Below are 23,574 nucleotides of genomic sequence, written 5' to 3' on the forward strand. Positions count from 1 at the left end.
CACTTTGTTACACCTCATTTATGTTGTCAAATATAATCACATTTAATCCACTTAAGTTTTCCAAGGATCAAATTCAAAATAATGAACAAAGTTTCCAAACTATTTATATTCCCTATGCATGTCTGACTAATATTGACTCGTATCACTTAAAAAAGATAATATTTTACCTTCTAAATATTTTTGTTATCTAATTAGTTTTATTTTTTTTTCATATTGTTATTCACCCATCCACACAGTTGGATAGATCAATCCTATTAAATATACGTAAAATCAGTGTCTGTATATAATTTTCATTTAAATTGATATATTTACTGTGTGTAAATTTATATAAATTGTGTCATCAAAATCGTTGCCTCTATTCAATGACATTCATTACGATAATTTAATTTTGTTGTTAGTGAATTTGAGAAAATAGCTAGTTTATTGTTCAATTAACTGACCAATAATAATAACCATCAAATAATTTTAATTATAATATTCCCTTTTGTAAATATGATATAATAGTCTAAATTAATTATAGCTATTCTCTATCAATTATCATTATTATATACTATTTGAGTATCATCATTTGATGTATATTCATTGATTCATTGTCATCATTTTAATTTATCCTTTTATAATATTTGATTAATTTTACTTACCAAGAACGGATATAATAAAATCCTTGAGAATTAGTTACCAAAGTACTATTTAGTTATGTATGTACTAGTTTATTTTGATAGTGTTTTAAAAACTACAAACTACAATATACACTAATATATATTTTCTATAAGATTTAAAACATGTAAACTGAGGTGTATTAGTGTTGTATTTCTAGAAGTTCATTTCCCGTTTTCTCGTTGTTATGTGGTACAGTGCATACAAGAGGAACGTAATTACAATCGCTTGTCCGTCGGTGTATTTCCCAAACCACTAAAGGTGCCTTGTCCTGCGGCCACACTGGATAGTTCAACCTTGGGTTTAAACTGCCCATTCCTCTCAATTTTGACCAACAACATCAAGGTAGTTTAAACCAGTACACATATCTGAAGCTCAATGTATTGTGGTTTTTCAATTGTTTAACGTAAAAGAGGTAATATTTGGTGAATAATATTATTATTTTGATATTATATGTACTTTAAAAAACATGATATTCAAACTAATATATATAAGCAAAGATAAATATTCAATTTATATAAAGGAGATATTATTGTTTAAAGTGTTTATTATTTACTTTGTTAAATTATTTATTTGCAATTTTTGTATTGACAGTTTTGATGCATTGTCTTTGGTTCAATTATATACATATTTGTATTTGTATTTACTATAGTGAATATTGAAGTTATGAGAATTTACTCAGAGTATACATTACAGTATTTGATACAAAACAAGGGTGAATAGAAAACCACAGTTAAGCTGGATAATTTTGATTTCCGTACCCTAGATGACTTGATGAAATTGTAGAAAATCAGAGAGGTTACCTTAGAGATGATAAATCAAATTTACTTAATCCAATAGGCCTTGTAAATCTCAGTGCGACGGCTGATAGTACTATTGCTATATAGATTTTGGTGATTTTCGAAATTTCGATTGTTCAGCAAATATATGTTTTTGTATCTCGGCAAATGTATATATAGTTATATTCTTATAATACTTTGGACAACCCCTCGTTGATCATATCATATGAATTGTGATAAAACTGTTTGAAAATCTTTGAAGAAAAATAAAAAAAAAAATAAGTATGTCAAATAGAGGTCAGATATATTTGTCGTAAGTAATGTAGATTGGAAATGACCCAAGGAAAATAACAAGCCAATTCACTCTTTATATGATTATATTTTATATATATATATTTGTTATTTTTATTTTGTTCTTATTTTATCTTTATTTATTTATTTTTTTGATATATTATAATTACAGCAATTTTATTATTTATATTATTACGTCATGGATACAATAAATTTGGTAGTTATTTTACAATTAACTAAATAACTTTCATCTTTTTTTAAGTTTGTCATTTATGATTGACAGACTTTTATTTCAGTAATTTTATATAAACAGTATTAAGAAATTTATTTCCGGAGAAAATTAAAATCTTCAATAATATTGTAAATGTTATAGAAAATTATGAAAAATTCATTTTATTTTTAAAAATAATTTAAGTATAGTAGCTGACTTTATTTTGATAAAAAAAAAATGATAAAGTTTTTATTAAATATTATTCTTTGTGCCAAATGAATGTATGAAATTGATTTTTTTTTTTAAATTTCTCATTATTCATTTAAAAATATACTTGGTTTTGAGGAACGAATAAAAATAAATATGTACGAAGAAATGAAAAAAAAAAAAATTATTATTTTTTGTGCATTGGTATGTGAAGGGTGGTTTATTCACAGTGAGTAATTTTAATTTCCGATGTAAACTTTTACTGTTTACTTTATTTTTTTTTTTTTTAATAATGGAGTTTTTAATATAGCGATATTACATTGTAAATATGTACATTATATATTCGCCGAAATCTGTCATACCACTTGTCTTATTAACGACTATACTTAATTTAATTGTAATATATATCTTTTTTTTTTTTTAGATTTTAATTTAAATTATTCACATAATTTTTTTTTTATTAACAATTACAACAAAGACATAGCTACAATTTTTCTACAATAATGTTATTTTTCTTTTTTTAATTTTGACTAGATTTTCAACACTGAAGTTGAATCATGTAAAATATGGAAAATGAAAAATTATCTTTATTTCAATTTGACTAATTAAAATATTTACATTTTATATTTCATTATATTATATTATTATTATTATTATTATAAATTTTTTTAATTAATATTTTTGTTTTTATAATCTGTATAGAAATTTCCGGACCAAGTAGATGAGATTTAAAACAGAATAAAGCCATCATAAAGCGATTACAGCGCAGCGCCATGTTTTCCCCTAAAAGTACGTAATACATGCATTTTTCACGAAAGTCAATGTATTAAATTTTACATTTGAAAAGTTGATTGTTAATGCATATTATAACTGAACTTGACACATTGATAAATAATAAAATAAAAATTAAATAAATATATAAATAATGCAAAAGTTGCATCATGACTCTGGATGACACCAATCACAATGATATTATTTTTTTAGTTTTTATTCTCTTGACTTTTCTTAAATCATACATAAAAATTTTTATATATTTTTCACGTGACTTAATTGCAATGTATATTTTTATTTCTTTAAAAGAAATAAATAATAAATGAAATCATATCAAGATTTTATTTATTTACCTATCTTGTCTGCAAAATTTTCGACATAATTCTGAATTTCTTTTTTAAAAAAATAAAATAAAAAATTTCTTTCAACTTGTGCATTTATAAAAAAAAGCACAAAAAAAATATGTATATGCCATTATTTATTTTTCTCAAGGATTTTTTATGTAGTGACTTTCGTTACTTAAAATGCACTTGCACATTTTCATATACTTTTATTTATTTACGTGCGTCCACGAGTGCCTACAATTTTTTTTTCAAAAATAACATTTTTTTTTTGTCAATAGAAAATTGAAAGAAAATAATTTAAAATTAATAAATAAATGTTAAATAAATTTTTTCAAAAAAAAATGTATATATGTATAAAGAAACGTGTGGAATTATGGAAGTAATAATTTTTTTATATAGTGTGGTAATTCAATAACATCACAAAATAAATTTTTTTTTCTATTCAAAAATTTATCACGGAAAATGATGCGCCTGACATTTTCAATAACATATATTTTTGTTATTATTATTAATTATTATTATTATTATTTTAATATTATCATTATTATTATTAATTTTATTATTATTCCATTACGTAAATATTTTGACCATAATGACGTCATGGGCACGCACTTTTAAATACTTACTTAGCAACTACGCAAAATATCTATACAATCCATTCTTTTTTTTTTTTTCTATTTTTATTTTTTTTAAATTATGAACAGTTTTACTATATATATATATTTATTTTCTTATTTTTTTAAATAATATATTATTATTTATATTGTTTTTTAATTTTTATAAATAAATGGCTCTGTATATAAATCATATTTAAATACTCAACTTATTTATCAATTCTCACAACTTTATGTATTTTCACTTGCACATAATTACACAATACTTAATTATTAATAATTAATTTTTTATCATTTTCTTTAATTTTCGTATGAAAATAATTTTAATCACGATCATTATACACAAATGGAGCGCGTTTAATGACACATTCATTTTTTTTTTCATTCATGAATATATAAGAGAAAAAAATGTGTGATAATTTTGAGGCCGCAATATTTATTTATTTTTTTTTTAATTTTTCACACATTTACATCACGCAGTACGTACCTCACGTTCGTGTCCATTAAATACTAACTGGAACTCTGGAAGACTCGTCCATGGCCCAAGAATCATCTTCTTGCAACAAAATAAACAAGTGGTACAAGTAGTAGTGCAAGTAGTGCCTTTGGGTTTAGACTAGTCCCTAAGCTTGGGACATCTTCGTCGACACCCGGCCTCTTTGTTGAATCATAGTCTCTCTCGTAATCTGCAAACAGAAACGACACGCTTGGGTTCACTCTACAAACCACTGTGGAAATCAGTGTAAAAGCACACTGAAATACATACTCCCTTTTATTTGATATATATATTTTATTTTGTTTTTTTTTTCACTCCATGTTTTTGTTATCTTATTTTTGTATAGCCAAATAAAAAAAATTGTTTTATTTTTATTATTTTATGCATGTGTAGTATCTTAAATTGCATATATATACAATCACAAACTATATAGTTAATGTATATATGTACATGCTTCAATACTGATGATACCGATGAGTCGTTTGTTTCATTGTCTCTGTCACTGTCAGTTTGTTTAGCACCCTTTAGCCAAGTCACTATAATCTCTCCCTCTCTCTTTATATATATGTTACTCTATAGAAACAGCAATAAAAGCTCACCAAACTTGTCATCCGGAAATGCACACCCTATATTACAAAACATGAAATTGACCCCACGACTCATTTGTATGTGTCCAAACATAATTTTGTTTATATTGACTGAAAAGACTGACTACATATTTATTTACTTTTTTATATCAAAAGTTTGTTTTTATAATCAAAATTGACGTTACGTGACTTTTTATATTTCATGTGTATTAGTTTTTGTACTTGTTTATTTTATTTATTTTTTAGTAAAAAATTTTAGTTAAAAAAAACTGATATTTTTATTTCAAATAAATTATTTATACTTTTTTTATAATTTTCTTTTTGAAATATAAGATACAAATGTTACTCTTGTTACTAAAAAATACAGACAATACTTGCTTTGTGTCACAACACAATAATATTCATCTTGAATTTAACTTATATATATATAGCCTTTGTTTTAAACTTCTTTTAGAATTTATATATTCATCTTTTCCATTTCTGTAAAGTACAATGGTGTGTTTTATATAATTTGAACTTACCAGCGTCTCGCCATTCTTCAACTTCGTAATCGTTTGGCCGTTGTCGATATTTTTTGTTGCCATTTCTCCCTGAAAAAATAAAAAACATACAAAATAAATTAAAGTATATTTTTATAGTTTATTTACTCTTTTTTAATATAAACTTTTCTTTTAATTTAAAAAATTTAAATCACATAAATTACCATTTTTTTTCATCAGTGTTACGTGATAGGAAGCTTGTGTTGTAGTGGTTGACGGAGCTGGAATTTCTGTAAATATAAATAAATAATATATCAATACTTGATAAATAATAAATGTAAAAAAAAGTTTATATTAAACATCAATTTTATAATTTTACATTAAAGTAGAAAAAAAAAATTTATTTATTGAAAAAACATAACTAAAAATTAACAACTTGTAAATTTGTTTTGATAAAACTTTTCAGCAATAATTGATTAAATTTTGATTTTTGTATAACTTGAAATATTTACTCAATAATTGATAGCGAAAAAGTGTAATAACTTGTTCTAACTGATCATTACAAACAAGCATACTGAATCCACTTTGAAGATAATTAAAAATAAATAAAAATATACATATTTTACTAAGTTAATTTAAAACTATAAAATAAATTTGAAACTTTATAAAATACTTGGTAATTTATATTTTTAAAAAAATGAATAATTATTTTCTTTTTTATTATAAAAAATTATAAATAAATATATAATCAAATTATTCATGGATGACATTGAGAATCACGTTACACGAATTTCACTGATATTCCTCTTGCCTACCCCCATCCCCTCGTGTTCTACACTCGCACTTCTCTCTCCGCAACCCGATAACGCAATCAACGTGGGAAATTACTCGTCGGACTTTTAATTCCGGCCAATTTATATTCGTCATTCTATGGTCAAAATAAAATGAAAAAAAATAAAAGAGAATAATAATCATTAAATTTTCACAAGGAACAAAAAAAATAAAAATAAAAAAAAATATACCTCCGTTCTAAAGTAAAAAAAAAAAAAGAAAAAACACAGAAACTTGAATTTAATCTGAGTGCAGTTGGAAATATATATTATTATTTTATAATAGTTAATTATCAGAGGATATAAAACATAAATTATTTGTGCTGATTGTTCAAGTTTGAATTAGTAATTTTAATGTACTGTCTTACTTGTCACAATCATTTAGCTTTATTGAAAATCTTTAATTTACTGATTGACACATTGAATTATTAAGCAATGAATTATATAGCTATATGATCATGCACAGAAGCGGTCTTGAATTCAATAATATCTTCTAGTCGTCATGTGTATCTATCAGTAGACTGCATTGTCAATTTAACAATTGAGCTTTGTCAAGATTCATCGATCTGTTCAATATTCACTGAGTGATTGGTTTGACAAAGAGGTTAGATAGGATAAAAAGTAAATGAAAAAAAAATAAATCCAACAGAGAATTGAAAGCAGAAAAAAAAATAAAATAAAATAATGGATAAGTAGTTAAAAAAAAAAAGAAAGAATAAAGAGAAAAAGGCATGACCCTCATGACATAAAACTTCCAAGAGCTTGAGTATACTCACCGTCTAATTTAATGACACCATCAGTTCCACCCAATGAATTTTGAGCGACACATTTGTATGATCCAAAATCCTTGGGTCCAACATTACGTATTTTCAACATCATATATTTGTTGTAACCACTATCAGTATAAAGTGCCTCGTACTTGTCACCTGCAATCGAATGGTAATAATCTGGGCCAGTTAGACTGTTTTTCTTTTTTTATAAATAATTTAAAATTGGCAAAAACAATTGATTTTTTTTTTTTTTGTTATTTTCTATTGGTCATTGCAGCTATCGTATCCCAGAGCTTTGGGTCAACTAAAACGTCAAACGACAAAAGCTCACACACTACCATTCCAATATAAAAGCAATACCAATGACAGATCTTCCCATAGCTCAGAGCTACGACAACAATGGCACAAGGGATTTATTTATTTTTCCGTATTCTTTTTTATTTATTTATTTTTCTTCACTGTGGGATTAGTTATTGAAGGATTTTTCTCTATTCACGTGAAACATAAAATTACCAGAGACAATCATGTCACCAGCCTCTGTTGTCCAGTAGTTTATCGAAGTTGGATAAGCCTCGGTGTGACATTCCAGGGTCACGTCCTGACCAATGTAAGCTCCCTCCAACTGATTGGGAATTGACAGCATTGGTGGAACTAAAATAAATATTAAAAAAATTAAATCGATCAAAAAAACTATATGTCATATATACATATATAAAAATTTAATTATATTGAAAAATATTTATTTGTCTATCTGTATAAATATAAAGTGGAAATTGAATTTTACCGGATGAGGAAACATGTAAATATTTTTTGATATTCATACTAGACTTTTTCATTTACCTAATAGAAATTTATTCATCCATGTATATATAATTTTATTCTTTATATTTATACATAGTTTATATATTACTATTTTATTTTTCATTCATATTGATAATATTATAATTAAAGAAATTTATAAATTAAAAAAAAAGGATCAATAGTAAAATTCAATTTATATTTTACAAATACAATTATTGTAAAATTACTTGAAGAAAAAAAAAAAAATAAATAAAATAATAATAAAAATAAATAAATATAAATTGATTCAAATAAAGCTAGCCTTTAATGTTTCAAAGTAATTTCCAACTTTACGAGGTCACGTAAATCACATTTTACTACCTATAGTTCTCATCACTATGAAGTCACGCATGGTCACCCCTTAACATTTATGTGTATGTGTTTATTATTATATATATGCATTAATATCTGTTGAGATGATGGGTAAAAAAATAAAATAAAATAAAAAATCCTTTATTATAAAAAAAAAAAATCTCATTCTCATGGCTTAATGTATGTTATATACTTCTTTAAAACTTTTAATAAAAAGTTTTATTAAATATTAAATTACAACTAATGATTAAAGTAAAAAATAAAAAAAAAAAAAAAACGAAAGATAATAAAAGTAATTATAAATTAAAAAAAAAAAAAGTCTCGTCAATAAATTAATAATTAATTTTACATGATTTTAAATGAAGATAAAAAAGTTACAATCGTGTACACCTCGTGATTGTACGGCTAATTGGATTAAAGTAATAAATCATTTACAATGTGTGCATGTATGATAGCCTAGACTAAATTGATAAAGGAATCACGAATTCATATATACTATAAATACTGATTTCAGAAGCAATTTGATTGATTCTATCCGGTTGTGTATATATATAGTAAATCTGTTGCATGCAATATGAATCAAGAATAGGTGATAATATACTATTGTCTGTGTATTATCTTTACAATTACATTCATCCTCCTTACAATATGTAACATCAAGTTATTCTTGTGACTTTGGCTTCTCTATTGATTCTAATAGTATTCAAAATTGGCCGTAGAACGTGACTTGAAATTGTACAAGAGCTTTCAATGGAGCTTTCGTGTTATATGCTTGATATGTGATAACTATAAATCAAGCAACATCAGTTTACTCTCTCGATGATTCAAGTCGAGTTAATAACCTACAATTTTCAATAATTCAACTGCTAACATTCAAACAAACTGATAGTTATATTTTTACAATATACCATTTCAAATTGAACAATATATATTTATAATAAATTGAATGGTAGTTGTTTGTTCATCAATCATCAAATTGATTATGATGATTGATTATTCTTGATATCAAGCGTTAAAAATTTCATAACGCTTTGTTTGATAAATTTTTTTTTATTATTTTTTTATTATACTTACATTGCACACGTACGTCTACACGAGCACTGACGGATGGTGGTACTTCGTTGCTTGCTATGCATAAATAAGCTCCCATATGTAGTCTGCTGATTTTTATAATATGAAGTATTTCACCATTGACGACGTTTACTGATAACAAATAAATTTAATATTACGTATTAATATAAAAATGGAATATAAATTTATCGTTCAATATTACAATTTAAATTTGAATATATTTAAAATAATTTTTTATTATAAAAAAAAAAAAAAACAAAAAGTACGTGAAAAAAAATAAAAAGTAAATATTGTAATAGTGTTTTTTATTTTTAGTATTAAATTTATTCAAGAAAATTTTTATGTATTATATAATAATTTAAAAAATGACAAAAATAATTTATTTATTTTTTAAAATTGTTATATTTTGAGTTTTAAATGTGAGGCTATAAAGCACATGAAGAATTTTATTTGTATATTTTTATAACGACTTTCGATAAAATATTATTTTAGTTTATATTTATTTTTTTTATTTTGGTTTTTTGTTGATACTCGCGTGCCGATCCAATAGGCCTTATTTCTTATATTTTTTGTAAAAAAAGATTATACGAGTTTTTAGGACATTCATTGAGCTAAAAATATGGTAGTATGTACTAAAGTCGTAAAATCGGTTGACGCGACTATCTCTTATTTTTTAAAAGTTATAAAAATAATAATAAAAATGAAATTCTACGTAGAAAAGCAATGTAAGTTTACATCTGCCTCTGAGTATACGAATTAGGTTGGATGGTAGATATTGCATTCTATAAAACTGTGTTACTTTAAAAAAATTTATGTTTTCTTGTTTAAGTATCAAGTGCATAATAGACTTTGTTTTTTTTTTTTTCTTTGCCATATAAAATAAGGAAAGAAAAATTTCTGATTTAGATGGAGACCGTAAAGCATGGGACGCATAATTTTTTAACGTGCATAAATTCTTCTAAACTAATGTCAAAGGGTTATTTCAAAAAACTGTGGTTGACATAAAATGTAAAAAGTTGTATAATAACTTTTTAAGACAATTTTTTTTTTTTTTATTTATTTATTTTCTTATTTTATTATTTATGCAAAGAAGACTTCACGTCATTTCATGAAAGATATCTAGAGAGAAAATTCACATAATCTCAGAAAGCACTTTGTAGAATAAAAAAAAAAAAGACTTTTCTTTTTTTTTTTACATTTTATTTTTCTGTGCACATGCGAGAAAAAAAAAAGTTTATGAGATATCGTACAACAAAGAGCACTTTGCCCTTCCTATATCTTTAATTTAGTTTGAAATCGGATTCAAGGTATTCAACTGTCACAAAGAGTAACGAAAAATGACAAATGACGTTAACTATAAAAATCAAATAACATTTTTGTCAGTCTCTATTTTTAAACTAATGCAATCAAATTATCATTCATTAAAAAAATTACGGTTATTGACATTTTTAACATATGTATTTTGTAATTTATTTAATTTTTTTTTTAATATCATTTCAAGAGTTATTGACTAAATTGACAGTTGAAAACTTGAAATGACAGTAAATTCGCTGGGAAAATAAAATAAATAAATAAAAGAAATTTTTGAAATTAAAAATATATTTTTTGATAGCTTTTGGTATATATCAGTGTCAACAAATATTAGAAGTAATCTTTTGATAAGCAATTTCAGTTAAAACCCAAACACAACTCAAGTGTTTCATAGAATTTATTTATATATATTTATTTTATTTTTTTTTTCCACTTTCATGAACTTTAGCTCGTTGTATTTCAGACAGATTGTACAACTCAACTCGTCACAAAACGACAAATTGTATCGTTACTTTCGATTTGTTCGATTCAATCGTGTTATTTATAACTGAATTTAGTTTGTTTTGTAGAGCCATTGGATTAACGTGTGTGTTTTGTAACGACAGTATGACAAAGTGATACAATGATTTAAAAAAATAAAGCTTGAAATAAAAAAATAAATAAAAAATAGCGAGGTAATAATATTTTTCACGTATGAAATACATATGAAAAATAAAATAATAAATAATAAATTATGAAAAATAAAAATAGAAAATGTATATCTCTAACGAAGCAAAGTGATGACAGACAAAACAAAAAAGTATAAAATTGGAAAGATAACACGGGCAAGAGCCAATTGCATTTCTTTGCAATACCAGTGACATGTGTTTATATATTTTTCCATTAGCCTCTAAATGTGTCGGTACATTGTATAACTGTAACATCCAATGTCCTGTAATATTGTGTGTGAATTTTCATTGAGCATGACACTCAAGACATTCACGTTAATGTGACCCATAAGGGATTTTATATACAAAAATAATACAAAGCTTTATTCTGAGCTTGACACATTTAACTTGAAATGTAATAGCATTGTTCTTTTATTATTTTTTTTTTTGAATATTACTTAAAGTTTAGTCGAAAAAAAAAAAATTGCTTTGGATGATAAATTAATGCTGTAAGTACAGTATATTAATATTTTCTTAATGACAAATAAAAAAATTTAGTAAAATGAATTTTTATTTAAATTTTTAATAATGGCTGACTATAAAAGGCTAGTTTCACTTAAAATAAAATGAAATTCAGGCATATATAGTTGACTATAAAAGGGAAATATAGATTTTTTTTTTTTTTTTCAATTTTAAAATCTGGAAAATGGAAATTGATAGACTTACATATTTTCTTTATTAAAGAAAGCTTTTATTTAAATTAGAATTTAAAAATTTGGGTATAATATTTACTGTGCCAAATGAAAAATTTATAATATCATGAAGCAAAATGTAATTTTTTTTTTTCCAATGATTTATTTGATATAAATGGATGCATGTCGCTATATATTTCGAGGGACTTTTAATAGATATATAGGCGTATGCATATAAGTCTGAAAAATAAAAAATTTCTAATTCACGGTAAGTGGGTCATGGATAAAATTATGATGAGGAAAATTGTGCCAGGCACACATATCCATGGAATATATATTCAACATCATTAAGCGGGTCGATTGTGGGCATATGTAATCGATTGACCCGGGCTTTTGAATAAGTATAATAGAATGAGTTTGGGTTAGTTTCACGTATTCACGAGTCACTGGCAGTACCACTAAATAATTATATTGTAAGTGCAATAGTCAATCATTGAAACTTTTATTTTTTAAAATGCAACAGGAAGAGCTTTAATTGATAAACATGATAGTTTAAAACTGTGATAGATATATAGTCATCATATTAAATGCAGATTCAAGTGACTCAATAAACCCACTATGAAGCTTCAAAACTACTTTACTAAAACCACAAATTTCTGCATTTTAGGCTCATGAAATTTCCTATATTGTCCACTATAAATCAAGTTTTCATCGAGCTTGACACTAAACTATAATTTAATAAACAACATTAATGAAATTAATGCCAAAATAATGTCGGATAAATTTACGCATTTGCTTACCGATATTTTCCAATCGATTAATTTTAAATGTACTATGGTAAATTATAAAAGTTTAAATTGAAAAAAAAATAAATAAATAAATAATAGCAATTATTATATATTCATTTGAAAATTGACAAATAAATTTTCCGATTGGCCAATCAACAATTAAAACAAAAATGAAAAAACAAAGTAAATTTAAAAAAAAAAAAGCGTGAGATAAAAAATTAACGCATAGTCGATTGGTGATGAGTGACGGTGGCAGACACGATTGAGGCTTTTTAAATATGCAGATGGTACTGTCAGAGCACTCGAGCGTCCAGCAAACCCCACGGAATATCTACCTTGTTATAAAGCTTTGATAACAAATATATTTTTTTGTTGAAAATTTTTTTTTCAGCCCTTTTTTTTTTTTTTCTCGTGACACATTTTGTGTTGTATCATTTATTATTCAATTGTCGGACATTACTGGTATTTTGTATGGCCAGTGTTTCGTTAATGTTATAAACTGCTGGCAAATTCACTGAAAATTATTCAGCATATTGCTAAGTATTCTAAAATGAGTTAAAATATTATACAATGAATAATTTTCATAAAATTCAAGTTTTCAACTCACCACTTTCACCATTGTAATTTATGTTAGTACCGTCCTCTCGTCGCCACATGACGTAGGGTTCCGGATATCCGGCTGCTTTGCAGACCAGTGTCACGTTCGAAGCTTCTCTCACTACCATATCTGTACTTGTCTCTTTTGCAATTATTCTTGGTGGTACTGAAATTATTATTTATTTATTTAATACATATAATTTTATATAGTTTGCAAGTCATTTAACTTCAAGTGCAATGAGTGTGAATTATGTGCGCCTGGTTAATTAATTTTTTTTTTTTTTTTGAGACATATTATTTGCTTTTATTGAGCTAGATGAATTATTATTTAATTTTAATTTATTTATTTTTTTACTTTTCTTATAAAAAATAAAAATATTTATTCTAATTTATAAGCCTATTTTATTTTAATTATTGTTGCAGATAATATGAATTTTAATGGAGCATGCTGATGACATAAATCAAGAATTTCCATCATTATTTGCAGCGAGGGTGAGTTTAGCAATTTCTCGAATTAATTTGATTTTCAGATGACTGAACTTTTTCGTATCGTTTAAAGTAGAAATAAAATTACTAATATACTCAATAATACGTAATCAAATTAGGTGAAAAAATTATTGTTTTGTACTAATACAAATGTTTTAGGAAAGTCAAATAACAAATAATATTTTTATATATTTTTAACTTATTTTATTTACCTACTACTTGAAGATATCCCTGAAGACTTCTCATTGGATCTGTATTGACTTGACACATGTACCATCCTCTATCGACTTCTTGTACTCTTTTTATGTGAAGATACCAAGATCTATGATCATTGTATGATAATGATATTCTGGGATTTTGTGTAATTACATTGTCATGAATTGATAATATTGTCTGAGTATCGACTCTCACCCATGCGACCTAGTAAATAAAATAAATATTTAATTCAGTTTTTTTATTTTTTCAATAAATAATATTATCAGGTGTTTGTTTAAAAAAAAAATACAGAAGTTAATAAACTTGTTATTATTTTATCGACAAACGTAATTACCTGGTAACGTTTGAGATTATCAACGACACAAGCGAGCAAAGCATCTCGCCCAAGGCTGACAGTCACGTTCGATATTGTTTCAGCAAATGTCGGCATAGAATCATCTGCAACTTATTTAGAAATTTTATTATTAGTATTTTTTTTTTCTTCGTTCACAATTTAATGAAACAAAAAATTTTTAACTCAACATTAAAAATTATATTTTTGGGTTTATTATGTATATTTAATTTATCTGAATACATATATTTGCAGTGCATATAAAATAACTTCGTTTGTTTAATAGGGTCATAGCCATATCAGGTTTTATAAATATTTATTCATATCACAATGCGGTTCACCAATTTTCAAATAACGTATTATTTGTACGCATTCTGTGTATCCAGTGGATGCATTAATGTGTTTATGTTTAGACCATAATAAACATTATTTTTAATATTATATTTCATTATGACCTGGGTTAAAGAGATTTTGTATAAATATACTAAAAGCTCTTCAAAGTAAATACATAGCGTGCTTATTTTAATAATGACTTTTTTTTTTTTTAAATGATTTTTCTACTTTGAATTATATAATTTTTAATTTTGCATATTTATTTTTAAATTTTAACGATTGAAAAAAAGAAATATTTTTACGACAAAAAGCGTATAATTATTGAATATATTCATAATGTTTTTGTATTTGAAAATTGAAAAAAAATAATTATTCGAGTGTCATAATTTTTTTTATTGACTACAAAATTCTATTTTACTTTTACAAATTTCATTTATAAAAAACAGGTCAAAAATAATTACTTTTCTCGTAAATATTAACACGATGACATGACAATTTTGTAACTCGAATTTTACTTGTGTAATTAGTCAGTCATAAATGACTAATCTTCTTGTCCGTCTGTTCATATTAGCATAACTAACTAGTATACTTAAAGTTGCATAAAAAAAATTAAAAATAGTACTCGTCATCCATCTTGGATATTATCCAGCCTATACAACAGCAATTATTACTATTATCTGTAAAAATTTTAACACTTGGTTGTGGTCAACATAACTACGCAAGATTTTACTAAACCGCTTTTGTACTTTTCAATTAACCTAGACTGCAATTATTACTCAAAATTTCTGTCCATATAGAAATAAAAAAAAAAAAAAAAAAAATTATTATTATTAAAAATTCATATCTTTAATTCAAAAAATAAATACATCAAACAAAACCGTTGCCAACTAAATTGATTGAATAAATATTATATTTATTTGAAATTCAATTTTATTAATACATAAATTCATATATATATATATATATTAATGAGTATTTATTATTATGTTTATAAATATAATAATCTCATGGCTCATCCTATATTTATATTATAAATTGCAATAGATTATAAACCTGCTATAAAATTAAATTTTAAATTAAAAATACAAATAATAAATATTTCATGTAGAATAAAAATGTTTTACATTTCTAAAAAAAAAAAAAAAACAAAAAAAGTTATACAGATATTTATCTACAGGGTTTATTTTCATCAAATATTGGGGGTTGTTTATTTTGTATTAGTGACGCATGAGTGATTAAGTGTGACAATATAACGACAGTAGAGTCATCAGTCCAGTATTGTTTTCCAGTTTGTGATTCTTCCAGCAAACAGACAAGGATAGCAAATAAAAAAAATTGAAACACATTGATAAGTTTGTGTGTGTGTAAGAGAGAAAGACAATGAGAGTGAGTCAGATAGTTTTGGTGAATGTGAATACTGTCGATCGGATGTTGAAAATCCGGAAATAACAAAGACCATCGTGCTGAATTCGATCCAAAGCAGGCTTGCACTAGTTCGATATGATGCTCGTAAATCGCTGAGATTCATAGGTGTACTAAAAAGCACGTCCATTGCTCTGTATAAGGATTAACATTGTAGAGAAAAAGACAAGTTATTCACTATATAACAAAATAAAGTGAGCAAAAGAGATGGTAGACAGGGGATGATGAGACTAAGGGAAATAAGGGGTGTTCAAATACAGAAGCAAGGCGCCTTTAATGGCAATAAATTGTCGTTTTATACTGCACAAAGAGATTATACATGAGCATAGCGAATATCCGGTTCTTTGTGTCGCATTATTGTGGCATATTTTCGTTTATTTTATTTTATATATTTTTCTTTTTTTAATTTAAAATTTTTTGCAATTTTTTTTTAAGTGCATATTTTTTTATTTATATACTATAGTATTTTTATCGTTGAATTTTTTATATTTTATGTTTCATTATTATCATGTAAAAAAAAAAAATATAATAATAAATAATGAAAAAAATTCAAGTGACGCATTGTACAATATAAAAATTCAAGATAATAATATGAATACTTGACAAATGAATGGTTTCGGTAAAAGTGGCATTTTTCTTTTGGAGCACAATTTACCCTTATTTACCTACGTCAAAGATCGATTTTAGGTGGAACGTAATTAGAGGCTTTATGTGTACGCCAGCAAAGGGGGGGAAGTAGTTGGTAAAAGAGGTAATTCATCTCTGTTTCTTTGTCATTTTCTTTTTATTTTTTTATTCGTTTTTTTAATCTAATTTTTATTACCAGAATTTTACCGGCTTGTCTATTATGTATACTTTGTTTTTTTTTATTATTTTTTTTTTTTCCTTTCGCTTAAATTTATTACCTCTTCTATGATGAATTTTTATTTACGTTTATATTGGTAAGGATATCTTATTATCAATATCGAACATACTGAAAATTACTAAAATACTAATAGACTTTTATTAATTTTTTTTTTTTTTTTTACGTTATTTAATTATATTGTTAATGCAATTTTAATTATAAATTTTTTATTTTAATAGAGTTTAAAATAAATATTTGTTGATGGACGTATGAAACATGAACTGGATATGAAACTTGACATAACGTTGACGTAAAATATTTTGTAAAAGAGAAAATGAACAAAAGGTAATCGTCGACAAACGTGCTGTGTAACACTCCACGACGGTACGCAGTCACTGTGAAATATAACTCTGACGTCGATTTGCGTTTGTTATTCTGGTTTTGAGCTTTTACATGCTATATCTAGCTGTCTCTTATTTTAGCATGTATAACTTACTAATAAAGACTTCCATCAAAAAAAAAAAACTAAATAAATTGTTTGAAATTATAAAAATAAATTTTACTATTTTCTTTTATTGCATAACTTTTTATTTTTCTGTGTGGAAAAATTTAAAATTTTTCAAATCGTTAAAAAGAAAATATAGTATGTCATTTTTACACATACTTAATAACTTTTTATATTTATTTTTTTTTTTTGTAAAATTGCAAATACGTAGTGCAAGCATAAAAGAAACATAAATTTTGGAGTAGAATTCTGGATATGTTTTTTATTATTTTATTTTTTTGTTTGTTTGCTTTTTGACTCGTATGGTGTGACAACAAGTGCATGAAACACGATCATTCCGGTGCAAATGATGCAAAAGTATGAAAAATTGAACTGGCAAAGTGAAAATGCTTTTTACTTAAAGTGGTAACACTTGGGTGATGGTAAAGCAGGAAACATTTGAAGTTGAGGGTGCGGTTTGCCTTTGTTCGTAAGTGCCGTATGCAAAGACGACTTGTTTCTTTTATTTGTTTTTTAAAAACGACTTGTATACATAGGTATATGTGTTTACCTAACTCAAGCTTTTTTTTTTTTTATTCTTTTGTCAACATTTTTTGTGTAATTTTTTTTCTTCTTTTTTTTAAACCACCAGAATATTTAAATTACGTAAATAAATTTGAATTTTAATCGACAATTTTACAGTGTCTATTTTTTGTTAATTTTTTAATATTATCATTTTTCATTATGATTATAATCATGTTATTGAAATAAAATGTATTTTGTCACTTTTTGAAATTTTAAATTCATGTAACATCATATAACGAACACTTCAAGCTTCATTATCATTAACGAATGAAAAAAAAAACGGAAAATAAATTATGAAAAAGAAAGAAAGAAATTAACCAGCGTAAAAAAAAAAAAAAGAATTATGAAAAGAAATAAAAATTATACAAGAGATGATTTATAAATGAAGAATAAAAAATGGATAAATAAAGTAAAATAAAAAATAAAATAAGAAAGCTTTTTATGTCACTTGTCTTTTTTTGGATTATTTTATTTCGCATTTCTCACGTTTTGCTTCATTCATATTCATGTCGTTGCCCGGGCAGTTCGTCTTCGCGACTTGTGGTTGCAACGTCGAATAACTTTGCTGTGCTTTTTCAGTGTATATACATGTATATTGGTATCTCACTGGTTTTGGATAACTCATGCACGTGGCACGCGAAACTCCTTCGTGCATCTGCTTCATCACTTCCAAACAACTTTTCAATTTTAAATTTATAACATCTAGTTAATGATAAATATTTTTAAAATAATTAAAAATATAAATAAAACATAAAAATTTCAAAAATTTAAATGATTATTACTGTTATTTTATCTATTTATTTTTTCATATATCAAATAGTTTTCTACTTATATTTATAAATTTAACACAACAAATAAATATTTATACATAGACTGGCATGTATTTCATGTAGTAATAACTTTTTGTGGTTTCAAAAAGTTTCCATTACATGTATTCCAATTTCAACTTTGTAATGTAGAGTATAACGGTAAAATTTTCGAGATTTCAAGTATATCCATAGTTGACTCGTCTACATTATATAAATAGCATATAAAATATAAATTCATGTATGTATGTGTATGGAGTCAACAATCCAAATAAACACAAATGCTTCAGTAACTTTGGTTATTCTCTATATTGTTAGATCTTCACCACTCGACTCACTCAACATTATAAATTGTGGTTCCTAAATAATTATTATGTTACAGGAAACTCAGCACGTAATTATAGTAATGTAGTCAACGACAAATCTGCCATGCTAAAGTTAAATAATCCTCAAATTTCATCTCGTTAGAGATATAGAGATAATTTGTCGCCAGGGGTATTCTTTTTTTTTACATAAAAAACATGCAGGATCTGGCCAATCATGTATGAGGTCTTTTTTATAATTCTGTCTAGTTTTTTTATATTCTTTTTTATTTTTGCAATTCTTTTGAAAATTCGTGTCTCACGCGATCGTTTCTCAAAGACTTTTATTATATCCTTACATAAGTATATAAAAAGCAAAAAAAAAAAAAAATTAAATAAAAATCTGGTTATAGTAAAACTTTGACTAGGTCGAAAAATAAAAAATATAATAATTATTTTTTTTTTTTTCTATTATCTAACTCACAATTTCTGTAATCGTCCGCCGTCGCATCCAGTGGCAGCATATGGTGATTCGATGCACTGCCAAGAATGTCCAAATTTCTCGTTCGCCGCCCTGAAAAAATTCAGAAAGAAGTTTGGTAATTTAATACACTTTCTCTAAAATGATGAAAATTAAAATTTTATAGATTTACTTTATCAGAAAGTTTAAAGATTGTTTTATCAATTCATGCTTTTTATTTTAACCTGATAGAAATTACCAATAATTTTGTATGAATAGAAGAAAATTTGAAACAAATTTATTTTTATTACAAAACGATATACGTCATTCAATCCATGAAATTAATATAAATTCGATTTGTAATTCTCGTAGGTTTTCGTCACACGTAGCAAGGTCATTTTCTCGACAAGTATAAATTCGTCATTGTATGAGAAAAAAAAAATTGGAACCTTTTTCCAGTGGGTAGAGAATGATGTCACTCAACGATCAATAAACCATTTAATATTTCAACAATATCGTTTAATAAACTTTCCAAATTCCACAAAAAATAAAATAACAAAATTTTTCATCCCCTGGTTATATAAACAATGAAGTATCCATTCTATTTGAAACAATAACGTTAAAAAAAAATATATTTCATTAAATGTTTATGATTAATAAAATCAAAAAAAATATTTTGAACAAAAAAGAAATAATATTTTCCTCTACGTTTTAAAAATAAGCTTTTCGAAAAAAATCACTCATATATAAATATAAGAAAAATATATAAAGTAAATGTGTTAAATTCATTTTGAAAAAAACTCGTGAGAGTTATTCCAGTGCAAAGCGCAATTGGATTTTCCGGAGCCTGGGAATGAGACTCGATTACAAAAAAAAAAAAAAAAAAAAAAATGACCGGAGAGTGATTCCCCCGGCGGTTTCTACTAGAATTGCACAGAGAAAGAAAAAGAATAAAAGCGAAAATGTGAAAAAATAAAGGGTGAGAGACCAGGTGAGTGGGTGGTCGCTTGTAGAAATAGTCGAGTATGGTGAGAGCTTTTTTTTCGCGAAGCATCGTCGACACGAAAAAGACGCGTGACCAGCCCAACAAATAGCTGACCGAATTTTCTCTCTCGAGTAGAGACCACACTGTACTCTGCATTTTTAAAAAGTTTTGTGCGACAATTTTATTTTATTTGTTTTCCAGTGCTTTGACTCTTTTTTATAATTTTTTTTTTTATATATATATTTTTTCGCGTAGCAATACTGCTGTTCTGTGGTCTCAGGTTGAGTGCATGCCATTGTCAGAAACGCTCAATCATTCTCTCTTCTTTTCTTGGATCGTTACACTCTATTTCTTGCTCCAACGATCACCCCATTCTTCCTATGACTCAATTTTTTTTTTTAATTTATCTAGCTTATCTTATTCAGCGTTATTTTTTTTTCGCTCAATATATCCTTTCAAAATTTTTTCATGTAAACATTAACACATTTTTTAATTTTCCATTTCATCATACGAAAAATTCATCTACACATTTCAATCACTATTTACAATACAAATATATTCCCATTGGAGTTTATGTAAAATATCAGTGACATTTATTCAAAAACATAAATAGAATCTTTACATTAGTAAAATTACATAAAAAAAAAAAATAAAAAAATGATAAAATGTGAAGAGAAATAAATCAAATATATATGCAAAATAAAAAAAAAGATTATACTCCATGACAATTGTCGCATTGGCGTTTTCTGACGGATCATAAAATACGCGTGACTCATGTCGATTCATCTTTCTTTGCCCGTCCAATGTGATCATATCGAATATATAGGTTGTTTGAGTATAAGCGAGGGTTGTGAAAAACAAGAAAAGACGAATTTTTTTTTTCATCTTAGTCACTCTGGGGAACGACCGAAAGATAGAGATTGTAGACAACCATTTATCAAAAGCATCGAACAAAATTGTGAGGAGGGTCGAATCAAAACAGGGTAGGGGAAAAAAAATGTGTCATCGCTTGTCGAGTCGTTTGTCCTCTGGCTTTTAAAAAGATTATTGGATTTTTTTTTTTTCGTTAACAATTTTTTTTTTTTCTTTTTCATTTGTTGGAAAAGCAACTGCTAAACCTGCTTATCCGATAAAGAAAAAATATGTTCGAAATCTCTACATGACAAGTAATAATAGTATAGTAATTCAAATCAAATTTGAAATTGATGGTACAACGGTTACAATATATTTTCAAAAGCTTTTAATATATATATATTTAAGAATTTTAATTATCTATAAATATAATAAATTTCCAAATGATTTATTAATACATCAATGTTCTATTTATTTTTTCAACAGCTACATCAATAAAAGTTCAGAGATATATAGTTGTAAAATTTTTTTAACATAAAATGATTTTAAATAAATATATTTTGATCGCTTGAGTAAGTTTTTTTTTTTTTTCAAACAAAGTACTGAGCGAACTGAGAATTACATTTTCATTTTTATTTTACTCTGTATGTCTCGTACTGTTAAAACTTTTAGATACATTTTAAAACTATTGGAAACGACCTAGATATAAAGGCTGGAGACAATCTACAACTCTAAAGTGACCTGTAAAACCTGGATACTTGTGTTCTATATTTCTTTCACGATACTCCCATATATATTTTTTTTTTTTGTGCAAAACAAGACACAAAAAGTAAAAACTAAAATAAAAATTCCAGTGAACAAATAATTTTTTTATAAATTTAAAAATTATATAAATTTATTAAAAAAAGAGTAAATAATATATAAAATAAAAAATGTAGAAGAAAATAAAGATGAAATAAAAATATGAATAAAATTTTGTGTTAATTAATATAACTGTATACAAAAATGAGTCGAGCTTTTGACAGATAAAGAATTAGAAGTTGAGATAAAGAAATAGAATTTTAAAAAAATATATAAATATAATGAGAAGTAAAATAAAATGAAGATTGGAGTCTCGTGGGGTCAAGGAAATGAACGAAAACTTATAAGGGGTATAAATTCAATTTCACATTCAGCCGAGTTAATTTCCCAGGTCTTTATACACACAAAACCAACTTTATGAGAGTTGCTAGCTTCGTGTGCCACGGGTTTTAGCCCGAAGGGAGTCAGATAACGGGACGAAATATTCATTTTCAAATTGGTACGAGTCCCAAGTGGCATAGAAAAGCGTCGGCCGATTTTCAACGACCCGCGGGGCTCGCTGTCTTTTATTGTTCTCACTCATTTCTATTTTATTCTCACTTTTCTCATATTTTTCCATTATCAATTGATAAAAGAAAGAAAATATCTTTTTCTCTTATTTTTTTTCCATCATTTCAATATTTTTTTATATTTTTTGCATACCTCTCAAGAACCAACTACATAAAATTAACGATTAATTGATAAATTAAAAAGTTTTCAATTTAACGCTTGAAAAAATTAAAATAGCACGTTGAACGAGAATTTCCATAACTCTTTCAAAGTATATAAGTCATTAAGTTGAGATAAAGTAAAAAAAAAAAAATTCAATAAAAAAATTATGGTATAAAAAAAAATAATAAAATTAATTACTGGATGATGGTTAACAGTCTGCATAAAGCTCCTGTGGAATAGAAATTGACAATTAGCCGAGATAAATAACTGCAAACGTCACTGTTCATAATGATGAAAAATAACGTGGTTTGCTACTTTCTCACGCTTTTCTTGTACTACCTTCATTCTTGGATTTTATTTTTTTTATTTTTTTTTGCTCAAGGTTTATCCTTTTTATTTTTTCTTGTTTTATTTTATTTTTCTTGAGAATAAAAAGTTATATATACCTATGTAGCTGTTGAGTCCACTTTTTTTAAAAAGTAACTTTTTGCTAAGGCCAAACAAAATACACTAGCAAGTAGTTATATAATACACTATCCAAACTGGTCTCGAGTATGAGGCATATATGGAGTATAAGTTTTCAAGTTTGACAGAAAAATAAAATGAACTGTGCGAAAGGGAGCTTTTGAAACTTGCTATCCGAGTAATCGTGAAGTCATATC

The 23,574-nt window shown here is 25.6% G+C and overlaps 1 protein-coding gene across 4 annotated transcripts in view; it reads right to left on the reverse strand.

Annotated features, from left to right (window-relative positions):
* Window positions 1-2,552: 2,552 nt before the first annotated feature.
* The window catches only part of LOC122858997 (lachesin-like), a 77,881-nt gene continuing 56,859 nt past the window's right edge, over window positions 2,553-23,574 (reverse strand). For 2 of the 4 annotated variants that reach the window (XM_044162306.1, XM_044162304.1), the window contains exons 2-11: window positions 19,588-19,677; window positions 14,331-14,440; window positions 13,993-14,200; window positions 13,305-13,460; window positions 9,263-9,391; window positions 7,550-7,687; window positions 7,043-7,213; window positions 5,661-5,726; window positions 5,479-5,547; window positions 2,553-4,560 (exon numbers count right to left, since the gene is read on the reverse strand). In XM_044162306.1, the coding sequence (XP_044018241.1) occupies window positions 4,424-4,560; window positions 5,479-5,547; window positions 5,661-5,726; window positions 7,043-7,213; window positions 7,550-7,687; window positions 9,263-9,391; window positions 13,305-13,460; window positions 13,993-14,200; window positions 14,331-14,440; window positions 19,588-19,677 (1,274 nt within the window). In that variant the 3' untranslated portion in view covers window positions 2,553-4,423. The remainder of the gene's footprint in view (window positions 4,561-5,478; window positions 5,548-5,660; window positions 5,727-7,042; window positions 7,214-7,549; window positions 7,688-9,262; window positions 9,392-13,304; window positions 13,461-13,992; window positions 14,201-14,330; window positions 14,441-19,587; window positions 19,678-23,574) is intronic. The other 2 variants (XM_044162305.1, XM_044162307.1) reach the window with 2 other exon arrangements.

The sequence above is a fragment of the Aphidius gifuensis genome, linkage group LG6 (assembly GCF_014905175.1).
Source record: "Aphidius gifuensis isolate YNYX2018 linkage group LG6, ASM1490517v1, whole genome shotgun sequence".
NCBI classification, from domain to species: Eukaryota; Metazoa; Arthropoda; class Insecta; order Hymenoptera; family Braconidae; genus Aphidius; species Aphidius gifuensis.